Below are 14,478 nucleotides of genomic sequence, written 5' to 3' on the forward strand. Positions count from 1 at the left end.
TAACAGGCTCACTTTTACTGACAACATTAGAAAAGGAGTTTCCTATTGGGACTTTACTTTCCCTTTCTGAGCGGTACAAAGTATTGATTGAAGATTTCACACAAAAACAAACTATCTACGAAGGTCCACAAGGACCACCTGACTGAAAGTGCTTTATGTTTTTAGGACCAGTTCAACGAGTGAAAATCCTTTAAAACACAACTAATGTTGGATCATTTTTAACCCCTTTTATGAAATTCTTTTGAATTTGATGTCTTACGTTTTTTCCAGCAGGGCTTTGTACTGCTCATCCCCTCGGCCTCCTTCTACCTCTTGATCCAATTTTGTTATGAGTTCATTCTCAAACTGCAGAGATAAGAGAGGGATTAAACATGCTATCAAGCACATCACAGGAGTCACATTTAGCCAGGAGCTACTGACATCAAGTTAAAACAAAAACAGCAAAGTGTTTGAAAGAGAGAAGCAGTACCTTTTCAAAAGTGCGTCCTGGGCTGAAGTTGTGCTCACACTGCATCATATCAAAGAAGATGGGAATGGTGTCTTTCCGGAGCTCGGGCTCTGGCACCAAAGTGACCTCCAGGATGGGGCCAACCATGGCTGGGATAAACTTAATTTTGTTTTGGCCTGAGGCAACACAAAACATAAGACAGAAATATCATAGTGTGACTTCAGAAAGCAATAAGCTCCTTCTTCTACTCGCAACATACAGTAGACAGATTTAATAAAGTGGTAAACAAAAACAGGATCACAGTGAAACCGAAGTGTAAAAATAATCTATTGCTCTTTCTCTGCATCTCTTGCATGAATAAAATATAGACTTTCACCAGCTCAGTGTGAATAATCATGGTCATCATATTCACTTGGCGCTCACCGAGATTGTTCCACATTTCTTTGATTTTAAAGCCCATAATCTTCCTCATGTCTGCGTATCTGAAACAATTCAAATTGAGGCACCATTAGTTTGAGTGCCCAACTAAATACAAAGTGGACAAAAGAGCTCTTACTTGTTCAGAATCTTATTCCTTTTCTCTTGGGAAAATGTCTCCAATTGCAGCGTCTTATGTGTGATGAAGGCCACGGTCAAAAGAAAGTAGTTATCCCAGAGCTGTGAATAGCAGATGAAAAATTAATATCATAATTATCTTCTCATAACAATAGCTTTTGAGTCGCCTTTATTATATGAGAAATAACCTCTGCAGAGATGAGGAAGGGCAAGACTTACTTGTTTGTTGAAGTGAGCCGGTTCAAGAAAGAACTTGTTAAGCACGTCTGAATACTGGATAATGGCTCTTAAAAAGACCTGCATCTGCACGAGGTTCATGATCATCCAGTCTGCAGGGAACACGTTCCCCATGAGGTCCATGAACATGTGGAAGGTCTCCATAAGGAAGTCCTGAGGGCACAAACATTAGTGAAAATGTAATGTGTTCATTTGCTTTGACATGTTGTGTTCCTCTAGTCCGAAAGCACAGAGGTCACAGAGTAGTGATTCTGGAGGGCCAGGAAACCATTTTCAGAAAGACAAGTATAAAATCACTCTTGAGTCTGTTAAAATGACTGTTATTGAATTGTTTTTTTTATCATAATTTCCGCTTTTTGGTTTATCTAATGCTTATTTAACAACATTATTTGAGGAAAGACAATATTTTACTATATATTTTACAAATCTAAGTTGTATTTGGGTCAGGGATTGTCATCCTAGCGACCATTAGGGTTGGGTACCGTTAAACGATACCAGTTTGGTATCGAAAACAAAAAGGTTTTCGAAACAGCAAGTTTTGATGCAGTTTCATAATAATAATAATAATAATAATAATGCATCAGTTATATATATATTTATATTTATGTATTTTCTGGACACTCAAAGAAGCTTTACATTGCACTATTTCGTTCACTCCATACTCGGTGGTGGTAAGCTACCATTGTAGCCACAGCTGCCCTGGGGTAGAATGACGGAAGCGAGGCAACCAATCTGCGCCATCAGCCCCTCCGACCACCACCAACCACTCACTCACTACATTCGCTAGGCTTCCTGGTGTTTCCAAATGGTCTCCCATCGAAGTCCTGCCAGGCCCTTCCCTGCTTAGCTTCCAAGGTCTGACGGGATTGGGCATAGCAAAGGCGGTGTGGCCACATCAAAATTTAAAAGAAAAGAAAGTTGACATATAAAAAAAAAAGGGTAAAAAAAAAAAATTGAGCAAAACATTTGGGGGGGAAAAACCCATTTTGGGAAAATTTGGGAAAAACTCGTCAAAAAATTGGTAAAAAATCGAAAAGAAGTGCAGTTTTGTCGTTAAAGGAAGTTTCTTAGTTGTTTCACCTCGAACAAATTTGTACCTCATTTAAACGAAATTAAATGGAAGGAAAATGAATAAATTAACATTATTAATTTGCTTTATGGTTCTATATGACAAATCATTTAGCATAGGTATCGACAAAAGTATTGCTCAGGTATCGGTATCAAAAACGAAGTATCGTTGAAAAGAATTTAACGGTACCCAGCCCTACCAAACATGCCAGTTAAAAACCACTGCCCCTAAGGCTTGGCTACGTGGGACCCTGGTTCCCAACGTTTTGTTTTTTTTTGTCTCTAGAACCCATTGGATCTGTAACTTTACTCCAAGTACCGGCTCCAAGCACTTTGAGTGACAACTCTAAAGGAAAAGAAAAAAAAAAACATCTTCGGACCTTTCATAAGATAAGATAAGATAAGATAAACCTTTATTGATCTCACAATGGAGAAATTCACTTGTTACAGTTGGCGTTTAAGAAGATCACTCAGAGTTGTGCAAAAACAGACAGGAAAATGTGCAACCAGTTAAATAGAATAAAAACGAGGTATGCCATGTACAACAAGCAAACAGAAATACAACAATAGGTGAACAACAACAATAAAAATAGGATAAAAACTAGAACAGGTCATATAAGTAAAATATCGGGGTGTAAAGTTACAGTCCTAGTGCAGGATGTCAATAAGTGATGCTGGTACAGTGAATAAAGTGCAGCTGATACAGAGATTATTGCACATGTTACTTCACAGTCTTATTTTACAGTCTGACAGCAGTGGGGATGAAGGCTTTGCGGTAGCGCTCCTTCTTGCACTGAGGATGTCTCAGTCTGCCACTGAGAGAGCTGCTCAGCTCTTCTACAGTCCCGTGCAGTGGGTGGGAGGTGTTGTCCATGATGGAGGTGAGCTTGGCTAACACCCTCCTGTCCCTCACCTCCTCCACAGAGTCCAGGGGGCAGCCCAGGACGGAGCTGGCCCTCCTGACCAGCTTGTTCAGTCTGTTCTTGTCCCGCTCTGTGCTGCCTGGGGCCCAGCACACGGCAGCGTAGTGGAGAGCAGAGGCGACCACAGAGTCATAAAAAGTCCTGAGCAGAGGCCTGCTCACTCCGAAGGACCTCAGTCTCCTCAGAAGGTGGAGGCGACTTTGGCCCTTCTTGTACAGGGCGTTGGTGTTGTGGGACCAGTCCAGTTTATTGTTGAGGTGAACACCCAGGTACTTGAAACTGTCCACCTCCTCAATGTCCTCCCCCTGGATGTTCAGCGGTGTGTGCGGTAGTGGCTTCCTCGTGAAGTCGATCACCATCTCCTTCGTCTTACTGATGTTCAAGCACAGGTGGTTGCGCTCACACCAGTCCACAAAGTCTAGGATGACTGACCGGTACTCCAGGTCGTTCCCCTTAGACACACAGCCCACGATGGCGGAGTCGTCGGAGAACTTCTGGAGATGACAACTGTCCGTGTTGTATGTGAAGTCCGATGTGTAGATGGTGAAGAAAAACGGTGAGAGGACTGTGCCCTGAGGGGCCCCGGTGCTGCAGACGACCACCTCAGACTCACAGCTGCGCAGCCGCACATACTGTGGTCGGTCCGTGAGGTCGTCGATGGTCCATGCGGTGAGATGTTCATCCACTCCTGCGTCCTCCAGCTTCCCCCGCAGCAGCGCCGGCCTGATGGTGTTGAAGGCACTGGAGAAGTCAAAGAACATGACCCTCACAGCGTTCCCGGCGTGCTCCAGGTGCGTGAGCGCCCGCTCCAACAGGTAGATGACAGCGTCCTCCACTCCGATGTTGGGCCTGTAGGCAAACTGCAGCGGGTCGAGGGTGGGGCTCACCACAGAGCGGAGGTGGGTGAGGATGAGCCGCTCCATCGTCTTCATCAGGTGGGAGGTCAGGGCGACTGGTCTGTAGTGGGCCGGTTCCCTGACGTGCGCTGTTTTAGGAACCGGGATCAGACAGGAGGTCTTCCACAGGACGGGGACCTTCTCCAGGCTGAGGCTCAGGTTGTAGATGCGGCAGAGGACCTCGGAGAGCTGGTCTGCGCAGGTCCTCAGCAGCCTGGGACTGATGCCATCTGGTCCTGCAGCTTTCCCCCGCTTCAGTCGCCTCAGCACTCTCCTCACCTGGTCCGGTGTGATCGAGAGGGGGGAGTGAGGGGGGGACTGGTGTGGGGGTGGACTGCCGGGGGTGGGGCAGGTGCTAGAGGAAGTCCGTATGGTGGGGGCTGGAGACGTGGGTGCAGGGGGGCTGGAGGCAGGTGAAGGTGGTCGGGGGAGGGGGGCAGTGTCCACTGGGCTGGAGATGTGTGAAGGAGGAGGGAGTGGGGGGAGAATCAAACCGGTTGAAATGTTCATTTTCCGGACCTTTCAAGTCAGAAAAATATACAGCCCCAGCCGACCAAGTTCATTTATGTTTTCTTCTCCCGCATTACTTATAGTCTGCGCACCAGCTGTATGACGCCTTCAGTAAATTTAGAAAATCAAACCCAGCTCTTGTGACTGCATTGCCGTGAGCCCGAAATATCTCTTCATGGCTCACTTTTCTAAAACAAAATTAATTTAACTACAAGTATCTGGACAAACATGACAAACTAAACAGTTATGCACCATTATACTGAGAATGTACAGCCAAGGTTTTCTTTATAAAACGGCAGCTGATGCCGGATCACCATCTCTACTCCTCCTCCTCGACCTGACGGCGGCCTTTGACACAGTGGACCATGCCATTCTCTTGGATCGTCTCCACACCGCCATTGGACTGTCAGGCATGGCTTTACAGTGGTTCCAGTAGTACCTATCCGGCAGAACAGAGTCTGTCCAATTGGGGACATGCAAATCCAGGCCACACCCAGTCACGTGTGTGTCCCACAGGGGTCGGCACTCGGCCCCATACTATTCACAACCTACATGCTCCCCCTCGGTAATGTCATCAGCAAACATGGGATATCCTACCACTGTTATGCTGATGACACACAGCTTTATGTCCGAACTGCCCCAAGTCCACCTGCAGCACTGAAGCGAGTCACGGCATGCCTTGAGGAAATAAAGGCATGGATGCATCAAAACTTCCTTCAACTTAACAGCACCAAAACTGAGGCAATACTTGTTGGCACATCTCATCAGACTCACCCCTCCTCCATACCGCAGCTCATCCTTGACAATCAGACCATAAATCTCTCCCCTGCAGTCACAAACCTCGGCGTCCGGTTCGACCCTCAGCTAAACTTCTCTCATCATATCAAGAACCTGTGTAAAACGTCATTTTTTCACCTCCGAAACATCGCAAAACTCCCTCTCCTCTTAACCGTTCCTGACGCAGAAAAACTTATCCATGCCTTTGTTTCCTCAAGGCTGGACTACTGTAACAGACTTTTTATTGGGCTCCCTGCCAAAGACATCCAGAGTTACCAGTACGTACAGAACAGCGCAGCGAGACTACTTGTGCGAGCCAGGAAGTATGAGCACATCACACCCGTTCTGTTTTCACTGCACTGGCTCCCAGTTTCTGCCCGGATCGACTACAAAATCCTGCTACTCACCCATAAATGCATCCCTCAGGTCATCCAGTAGCCTCCACCTCCATGTTCCTTCAACTAAACGCCGAACCATGGGGGACAGAGCCTTTTGTTCTGCTGCACCAAGGCTTTGGAACAGCCTCCCCGTGGAGTTGAGGGAAACAAAAAACCTGGACTTTTTTAAAGCTAAATTGAAAACTTTCCTTTTTAAGAAAGCTTATAATTGTTGATGTTTGTAATGTGTGTGTTGTCTTGTTGCACTCTGAGATTCTCTGAATGAAAAGTGCGTTACAAATAAAATTTATTATTATTATTATTATTATTAAAACACGATGTGTGCATGCCTGTGTGATTGAATGGCAACTTTAACTTCAACTTTACTTTGCTGTACACATGATGCACAAAAGTCTATTGTAGCTGAGTCTTGTATTGCTGTTGACACCAGAGTGTTATTATTAGCTAATTGAAGAAACCAAATTGAATTGAACTGCTGTGAATACTGCAGTGTAGCTGCATAAAAGAACTGCAGTTTTACATTGATTTGACAAAGATTGAGGCATTCAGTGCTTGTGTGCACATATGTAGTTTCCAGAGTGATGTGAGTCAAGAATAGGGGAATGGCAAAGACAATTTCTCAACTTAGATAGCCACTGCTGCCCTTAAAGGTGCTTTATTTTATTTTATTTTTTTATTTGTCCTTTATTTATCCAGGATAAAACTCATTGAGATTAAAAATCTCTTTTTCAAGAGTGTCCTAGATAGCCACTGCTGCCCTTAAAGGTGCTAGGGGTGCAACGTTAGGTATTGCATATCGGAGCTGATACAAGAAGAAATACTTTTACCAACTAAATCTCATTGAATATGAATCTGCTGTATGTCATTTTGAAGCTTAGAACCTTGAGAATTCAATGAGCTAGCTTAAACCTCCACAAACTAGCAACTGTATGCTATTGCTAGCAGAAGAAAGCTAGCAATAACTCATCAAAAGTGGGACAGAAATTATGATTGGATCACCTAATAGGGTGGTAGGGGTTCCCCCCACTAAAAACATGTACAATAGGCCAGGCTGAATGTGAGTGTGTTTAAGAGTGCGCATGGGGGACGACGGATGGAAATAAGCCCAAGGCTACAATCCGGCGTGGCGTGTTTACATGCATGAGACCCATGTATGTTCATTAACATGCACTGTCCCAACCAAATAAACCAATAAATTAATCTAGATTAATCTAGATTAAAATGGCTCGCTTGAATTCTGCCGAAGCCATTCAGAATATGTGTGCTACCCAAATAATGACTAAAAGTAAGTCTTTGAGAACGAGTTTCTCAAGTCAGGCGGTGCGTTAGGCCAGGGGCTCATCTCCTGTTTCCAAAATGCATCACAAACTGCATGAGAACGTTCTACTATGATAATTGGTGATGAAAATAATTCATGTTCAAGAAGGTGCACTTTTGTTTACCAACTGTTTATTCAGTTAAACATGAATTTTGAACTGTAGGCCAACAATAGAGGTCCTGATGAACTGTATGCAGTCAGTAGCTTTGTGTCAATTAGTCCAAGCTGTTTCTCCTTCTTCCACCGGTCACTCAGGCAGACCAGCTTGTTCACATTTTCTGGTGACAAACTAAATCTCCTCTTTTGCACACTATGACCTGCTAAAGAAAAAAGTCTCTCACATCGGACAGTTGTGGCAGGAGTTCCCAAGTATTTATTTACGGGCAGATCATTATTTATATTTTTTTTATTTACCAGATCAGAAAATACAGGCCTCTGTTTGTGAGCGTGGGAAACATGTGCGCGTCTCCTGATTAGTCAACAGTGTCACGTGATCACTGTCACAACAACGCAGTTCATGCTGCTGCAGCTACTGCTACTACGAGCTTCAACTTGGCGATAGTTCTGTCAAAATGGAGATAAACGTCGACAACACGAAGATGCGGGACGTATTTCTTTGGATTTAATAAGAAAAGGAAACGGACATGAGACGGAGGAGACAGCGGAGAGCGGAAAAAGAGAAGCTAACGGAGAAAAGTAGCTGGAAAGTCCGTCTCCAACCTCAGTAAGTGCTGCGGTTGAAATGTAGCTGGAAAAGGCGGCTCTCGTGAACTTTTGGTGATAAAGTTGCGCTGTTTCGTGTGGGGCTGTGGCCATGAAATGAGATGTTTATGTCGCTGTTTTGAAAGAGAAATAAACACGGAGGGGCTGCGGTGTTTTTCTGTCTTGTTTTCACTCTGTCATTGGCCGCGGCTTCTGTGTGTTCGCTTTGGAGACGCTATATTCACTCATGTTTCTCCTGTGCGTCCAAATTTGGGCATAAAAGTTGTGTAGTGTGTGCTGACCTTAAAATAGCACGGTGAAAGTCATCAAAGCTTGCAGAGTATAGACCCAGCTTTGAGAATAGATTAACAGCAATATTTTTTTTAGCGCCCGATAAGAGTCTCGCTTTAACGCAGCACGTTAACGCCGATAACGGCCCACCACTAAAAATAAAACAATTCTTGGAGTGGCCACGTGTTTGTATTGTAGTTCATGAAATGATTTTAAAGAATAACAGGTGTAGCATATTTGTAATGTACAAGTTGTAAAGATCACTTTATGGTAGTTGTTTATATTAACCCCCCACTTTAACCAAGTGCATTTTTGGCCAGTGTAATGGCTCATTTGAAAGCTAAGACCTGCAAAACTGATCGCAACATTTTTGCTGCGTCATCATTACATTTTTGTTGTGTTTTAGTCTCTTTTTTATGTCTTTTTTCTTTGTGTTTTCATTGTGTTTTTGTTGCTTTTTTATTGTTTTGTTTTTTACACTTTTCGTCAGTTTTTCATCACATTTTGTGCTGTTTTCAAGGTGGTTTTGTCGCTCTTTCGCCTCTATGTTGCTTTTCCATCACTCTTCAGTCGTGTTTTTGCCGCCATTGTGTCGCTATTTTGACACTTTTTACATAAAAGCTTTAACTGTAGATTTGGGTCAATCCAAACTGGAGAAAATGTGCTCGGTTCAGGTTGGGGTTAAGAGGTTAATGTCGCCTAAAGCCTGTCATATAGCCAAGTATATTTAGTGCAGAAAAGTCCAGTGATCCTTGTGTAATGTTTTTCCATTAGTTTATTCATAGATATAATTGACAATGTAACATGTCGATAACACTTTATTGATCTGACACTGGAGAAAACAGAACCATTCACTTTTTCTCACTCACAGCAGCCACTATTAAGGAAGTCTGTTGGTATCGGTTAGTATCGGATATCAGGAGATACTCAAACCCCCAGCATCGGTATCGGAAGGAAAAAAGCTGGATTGGGGCATTATGCAGCTTTTTATTTTCTGTGAAATAAATGTGGTGTGTAAGTGAGGGCTTAGTGGTGTTTTTTTTTTTTTTTGCCGATGAATGTGCAGTCACACTTCTGTTGGTCCTCCCTTAAAGATGCATCATGCAACTTTTTAATGCGAAAAAAAGTTGCTATTTTTGCGTATTTGACCTCGTAGTGACCCAGTGGCTGTACGAGTGGTCAGCGTGGCGCCTTTACTTTCCATCATGGTGGCTTGTGGGACGCTCCAGGATCATTTGTTAGGAAGGTTTTCAACGCGGACGGAGCCTCTCACCAGAAAACCTACAAATCAATCAATCCTAGAAAATGGTAGAGACCACTATGATGTAAAGTAAAGGTGCCACGCTGACCACTCATTCAGTCGCTGAATCACTACAACGTTAAATATGCACAAATATAAACCTTTTTTTCCGCATTAAAAAGTTGCATACTGCACCTTTAAGGGAAGACCAACAGAACAGGACTGCACACATCAGCGCCAAAATACCACCACCGACCTCTCAGTCACACCACATTCACACGAGTAAGGCACGAGTGTCTTGGCTATAGGAACATTACCACAACAGCAAAGTGTCTGATTATAAACCTACCGTCTCTGTAGTAGCTGTCATCCATTATATTTCTGTGCCCTTTTCTGACTTACCCGCTTTAGAACATATGACAAAGAAATGAAAGTGCCATGTAATTCCTTAAAGCACTCTCCTTTGAGTCACATACTGTAGAGAATTTACAGCAAAAAGGATAGCAACATGCCAGGCCACTTAATCTCCCAATGCCTTCTAATGGAGGGCCCCACTAACATCCTCATTATGTCGATCCAACGCATGAAATGTCTATAATCGATAATCTCGTAAGGAGCTGTAAGTGGCCTGGGAGGTTTAATGTCCTTTATGGATGAGATGCTTCAGGACAAAATGAAGCAGCAAAAGGACACACTTACAATAATGTCGAGTCTGGTCTTGAAGGTGTTGAAGTAGTGGGCGTAGTGCATGTCGTCCATCTGTTTCAAGATCGCTGTCATGCAGGCCAGATAGTGACCCTGGAAAAATGTATATGCATCATTAGTTCAAAGCAGTGCAGCAACAATGAAAAGTCTGAAAAGAGAAGCCTTAAAAAGAATGTTTGTTTAAAGCCTCCAAATGCATTTCTTTAATAGTCGTGTTATGACCTTAAAAGCAGCTGTGAGAGCTACTAATGCCGCTGCTACTTGTAGTAACCCTTAAAGGTCCTATATCAGGCAAAGTCAACTTTTTCTGAACTTTTAACCTTGTTACAATACTAACACCAACACCCTGAAACGTCATATTTAGTTTCCTTCCTGCATGTCTGAGCAACTCCTCACTCTACAGGAGAATGAGTACGTCAGATGGTTGTGAACCGCCCCCTCCAGGAAGTGCTGCTCTTGCTCAGTAAACATATCCGCCCACTCTCTCACAGAGCTGCATGCCGTGGCTGCAGGGGCCTAGTGTGATCATTTTACTGACAGCATCAGCTCTTTCTTGCTAAACATACTGTTTGATTGCCGAAAATGTGCGTTCAGCGGCGAGAGGTGCAGGACTTAAGAAGATCCTGAGCATCAGACGTGGTTGGATTGTACCTTCAGCAGCTCTGCTTTGAGAACTTTTGCTGCTACAAGTGAATATTATTTTCCTGGAGGTTGTTTCTTGAACGTTGCCTCGGAGGGACTGGAAAGGACCCGCGTGATGAAGAGGCCATGTGGTAAGTTAAGTGTGGGCAGTGTTTTCAAGCATGTCATGAAAAAAAGTAAATAAATAGCACGGCTGTAAAAACGAATAAGCTTGGGGTTTGGGGGTTTTGGCGTTTCATATGGTTGTGTACCTACATCAATTCAATTCAACTTTCAACTTCTCTGCCATGTGAGGATGAGAGTATAGGGTTAACATGCCCAGGTATGCACCTTTGGGGTTAGAGGGAAAAAGCGCTTGGGGCTGAAACAGCGTGCCGTGAGAGTGTCCCGTGAAAACATTCTCTTATTTTTACAAGCTGCGAAGTTTGCACTCAGACTAAATGTGGACTGGCTCTGTAACATTCCTGCTATAAAACATTTTTTGCCTGTTTTATGATAAGAAATGAAAATGCAATATGACCGAGCGTGTCAACTTCAAGGTTGAAAGAAAATAAGTAATAAGTAGTAGTAAGCTTAATTCTTCTCGTGAGAGGCTAAATGTCCTCAATTCTAAAACATCCCAGTACAAGACAGACTGAAAACCTTTTTCTACAATGGAAAACTCCTGTATGACTGAAAGCTGACACAAACATGTTTTATTGTAATTCTGCAAATTCAGTATGACCAGGACCAAGAGCTCAAAACGCTTGCCCCCACCTGCTGATGTCACGAGGTGGTATCAGCGTGAGCACTTTAGCACCACTGCAAAGCTTATTTTGTAAAAACCTTGCAGCTATTGCTTTTGGCCTTATAACTCCAGTCCCTCTCTGGGCCACAGAGAAGGAGATCAGGGGTTTTGTCGACTGTTCCAATAAATTATGTCCCATAAAACATCATTCAAGTGTGATTTAACTGTCCCCTTTTTAGACTTTTTTCAGAAGTGTTGCAAAAGAAACATATTTAATATTTTCCTTTTGGTAGTTAACTCATTGACTGCCAGCCATTTTCAAATCAGAGAGCTCCCCACTGCCAGAGGTTTTTTTGACTGTTTTTTCAAGACCCACAGAAAATGTAGGTCTAGGTCTATGTCAACACAAAACCCACCAAAAGAAAGACTAGACTCTCTTCTTTCATCTAAAAAAAAGTCTGTTTGCACCTCTTTCCATTCTTTAGTAATCGGACGTAGAAAATAGGTGAAATCACCCAAAATGCTGTTTTCTGACCAAAAAGCAGAGAAAATGAAAGAGCACTGATGCCACCTAGTGACTCAATAAAATAACTTGTAGTTCTTTTATTGAGTCACTAGGTGGCAGCATTATGCAGCACAACTAAGATTTTAACACCAGACATGCTCAAGGCTTTGCTACAGTTGTTCCCATTGAAAAACCCAATTGACGTCCATAGACGTCATTGGCAGTCAACGTTCGGATTTCAATTAACGTCTATAGATGTCATTGGCAGTCAATGAGTTAATAAATACATAACTTGCAATGAAATATTTCCCTATTCTATTGTTCCTGTAACTTCCTGCAGTTTGAAAATTAAATTTAGTGTTTGTTTAAGCAGCTGTTCATTTGGCTTTTTAAACCCCGGCTGCCCTTTTATAAACAGCTAATAATCGTATTACAGCCATGTGTTTTGTGGATGTCAGTAATGCTATTAATATGAAAATGAATGTGTGGCGGGTGAGAGCTGTCAAGGGCATTTTTGAGCTGGAAGAGTGACTTACAATGAGCGAGGAGGATCTGTCCATGCCAATGACTGTGCGGTTAACCCTGCGCAGAAGCCGGTCCATTATCAGCTGAACATGCCCTCTGATGGGACCCTTCAGAGAGACACAAAAGACTGGATAATAACAGAGCAGAGGTGCAGGAGGTGCAGCTAACAATGTTATGCAGATAAAGACAAAATACAAAAGCTAACTTCAAATAAAAGACTGCTATTACACTCTAATAAGGGAGAAGCACTCGGAGCTTGCAGACCTCAGAAAGAAGCATTGACCCTATCTCGCAATACACTGCTCAGACCTGGACCAAAAGTTAGAATCTTATTAAAAGCTTTGCCCTTTGATACAGAAATGTGACAGTGAAGAATCTACAAAAAGAAAAAAGAAACGTGCGGCAGTAAAGTATGATTTGTGTTAACTTAAATAATAATGTTTTAAAACTTATATCAGTTTTGACGAGAGACAGACTGAAAAAATACATATAAAAATACAGTATACAAATCAATGAACGCCCCAGGGAGGACCAAAGTGTCAGTTAATGAATACTGCATTGTTTTACATTTTGTGCTGCCAAAAGTAGTTAAATGTTTTCTTTACACCCGGCATGGTAGCACTTTATAATAATGGTACATGAGTTCATGCATGATTTAATGATACATTCATGCATTACTACATCATGACCTCTCGGGAACAAACAGGATTACATGCTGGTTCATGGCTGACTTCATCCTTGAATTAAACGTCTAACTACTGTAATGAATGTACAAATTGTAAAATGTAAATTTTGGCCAACTAAGTGCACCTCACTATAAGCGTCAGCTAAATTTGAGGCCTTGTACACATACAGGCGGCACTCGAATATAAGCCGCAGGTTTTCATAGTGCCGCGCATCCACTCAGAGCGACCCATGGCGCGGATGAGGAGGAAGAGACACCTCATCCCGGAGAAAGGTGCAGTTGCGGGCAGAGGGAGGGCGGCAGGGACGGCACTGATAAAGGCACGCAGAAAAGACCAGTGTAGCCCTTCACAGTGTGGAAGTGTAGGGATGTGACGTGCACCGTTGTGGCCACATCTCCAGCAAACGCATTTCTCCGCGTCTTTTCCATGATGAGGATGTGTATGATGTGCAAAATTACCACTCAAAATCAAAACTACCGGTGGTGTCTTCTTCAGCGCAGAATCTTTCGCCAAGCCCGTCTCACGTTGGCGTTTACTGCTAGAGAGTGCCTCTAGGGCCTGTTGGTGGCTATATATTGGGAGCGCAGGGTTCAAAGCGTGGGAAAAAAGTAGGGCTTATAGGCCGGAAATTACAATACATGAAAATCTTAATAATTCATCCTGATCACATAAGAATACCATAAATTCACTAAAACTGACATAATTTGCAAGTAAATTTCCATCATGAGTCATGATGTCCATGCATGATCCTCATGATCATGATTGGTTAATTATTTTATTGTCATTTCATTGCTGTTTTAGTGAAATTGTGGTATACGTATGTGATCCTCATGATGATGATGATGATGATGAAATAATTCGATTTTCATGTACATTCATTACAGTAGTTAAACGTTTAATTCAGGGATGAAGTCATCCATGAACCAACATGTAATCATGTTTGTTCCTGAGAAGTCATGATTAAAGGGACTATATAGAGTTTAAAAATGTTAAAATTATGTATTTTCTTCCCCCACATGTTCCAGCCATGTCCTAATGTGTAGAATGAGCTCAGACCTGTTCACCACAACTGCCTCTAAAATCCTGCACTGTCACTCAAAAACGTGTTAATTCGGGTCCGAAGTGCCGTCATGCACGAGCTTAATATAGAAGGTGCAGTTACGCATAAAATCATGAACTTGCATCTAGCTCCTTTAAGTAATGCAAGAATGTTCGTAAAATCATGCATGAACACATGTACCATTATTATAAGGTGTTACCGGCTAGGTTAATAATATCATATAAAAAATGGTAGGATTACATTTCATGACGCATGTTCACCATTC

At 42.8% G+C, this 14,478-nt stretch overlaps 1 protein-coding gene across 1 annotated transcript in view; it reads right to left on the bottom strand.

Moving 5' to 3' along the window:
- Positions 1–14,478, bottom strand: part of dock5 (dedicator of cytokinesis 5) — an 86,959-nt gene that overhangs the window by 18,506 nt on the left and 53,975 nt on the right. The window contains exons 27-33 of the mRNA XM_079556481.1: positions 12,479–12,574; positions 10,063–10,161; positions 1,223–1,393; positions 1,005–1,105; positions 872–930; positions 470–624; positions 260–345 (exon numbers count right to left, since the gene is read on the bottom strand). Coding sequence (XP_079412607.1) covers positions 260–345; positions 470–624; positions 872–930; positions 1,005–1,105; positions 1,223–1,393; positions 10,063–10,161; positions 12,479–12,574 — 767 coding nt within the window. The remainder of the gene's footprint in view (positions 1–259; positions 346–469; positions 625–871; positions 931–1,004; positions 1,106–1,222; positions 1,394–10,062; positions 10,162–12,478; positions 12,575–14,478) is intronic.

Source organism: Gobius niger (genome assembly GCF_951799975.1).
Source record: "Gobius niger genome assembly, chromosome: 1".
NCBI lineage: Eukaryota > Metazoa > Chordata > Actinopteri > Gobiiformes > Gobiidae > Gobius > Gobius niger.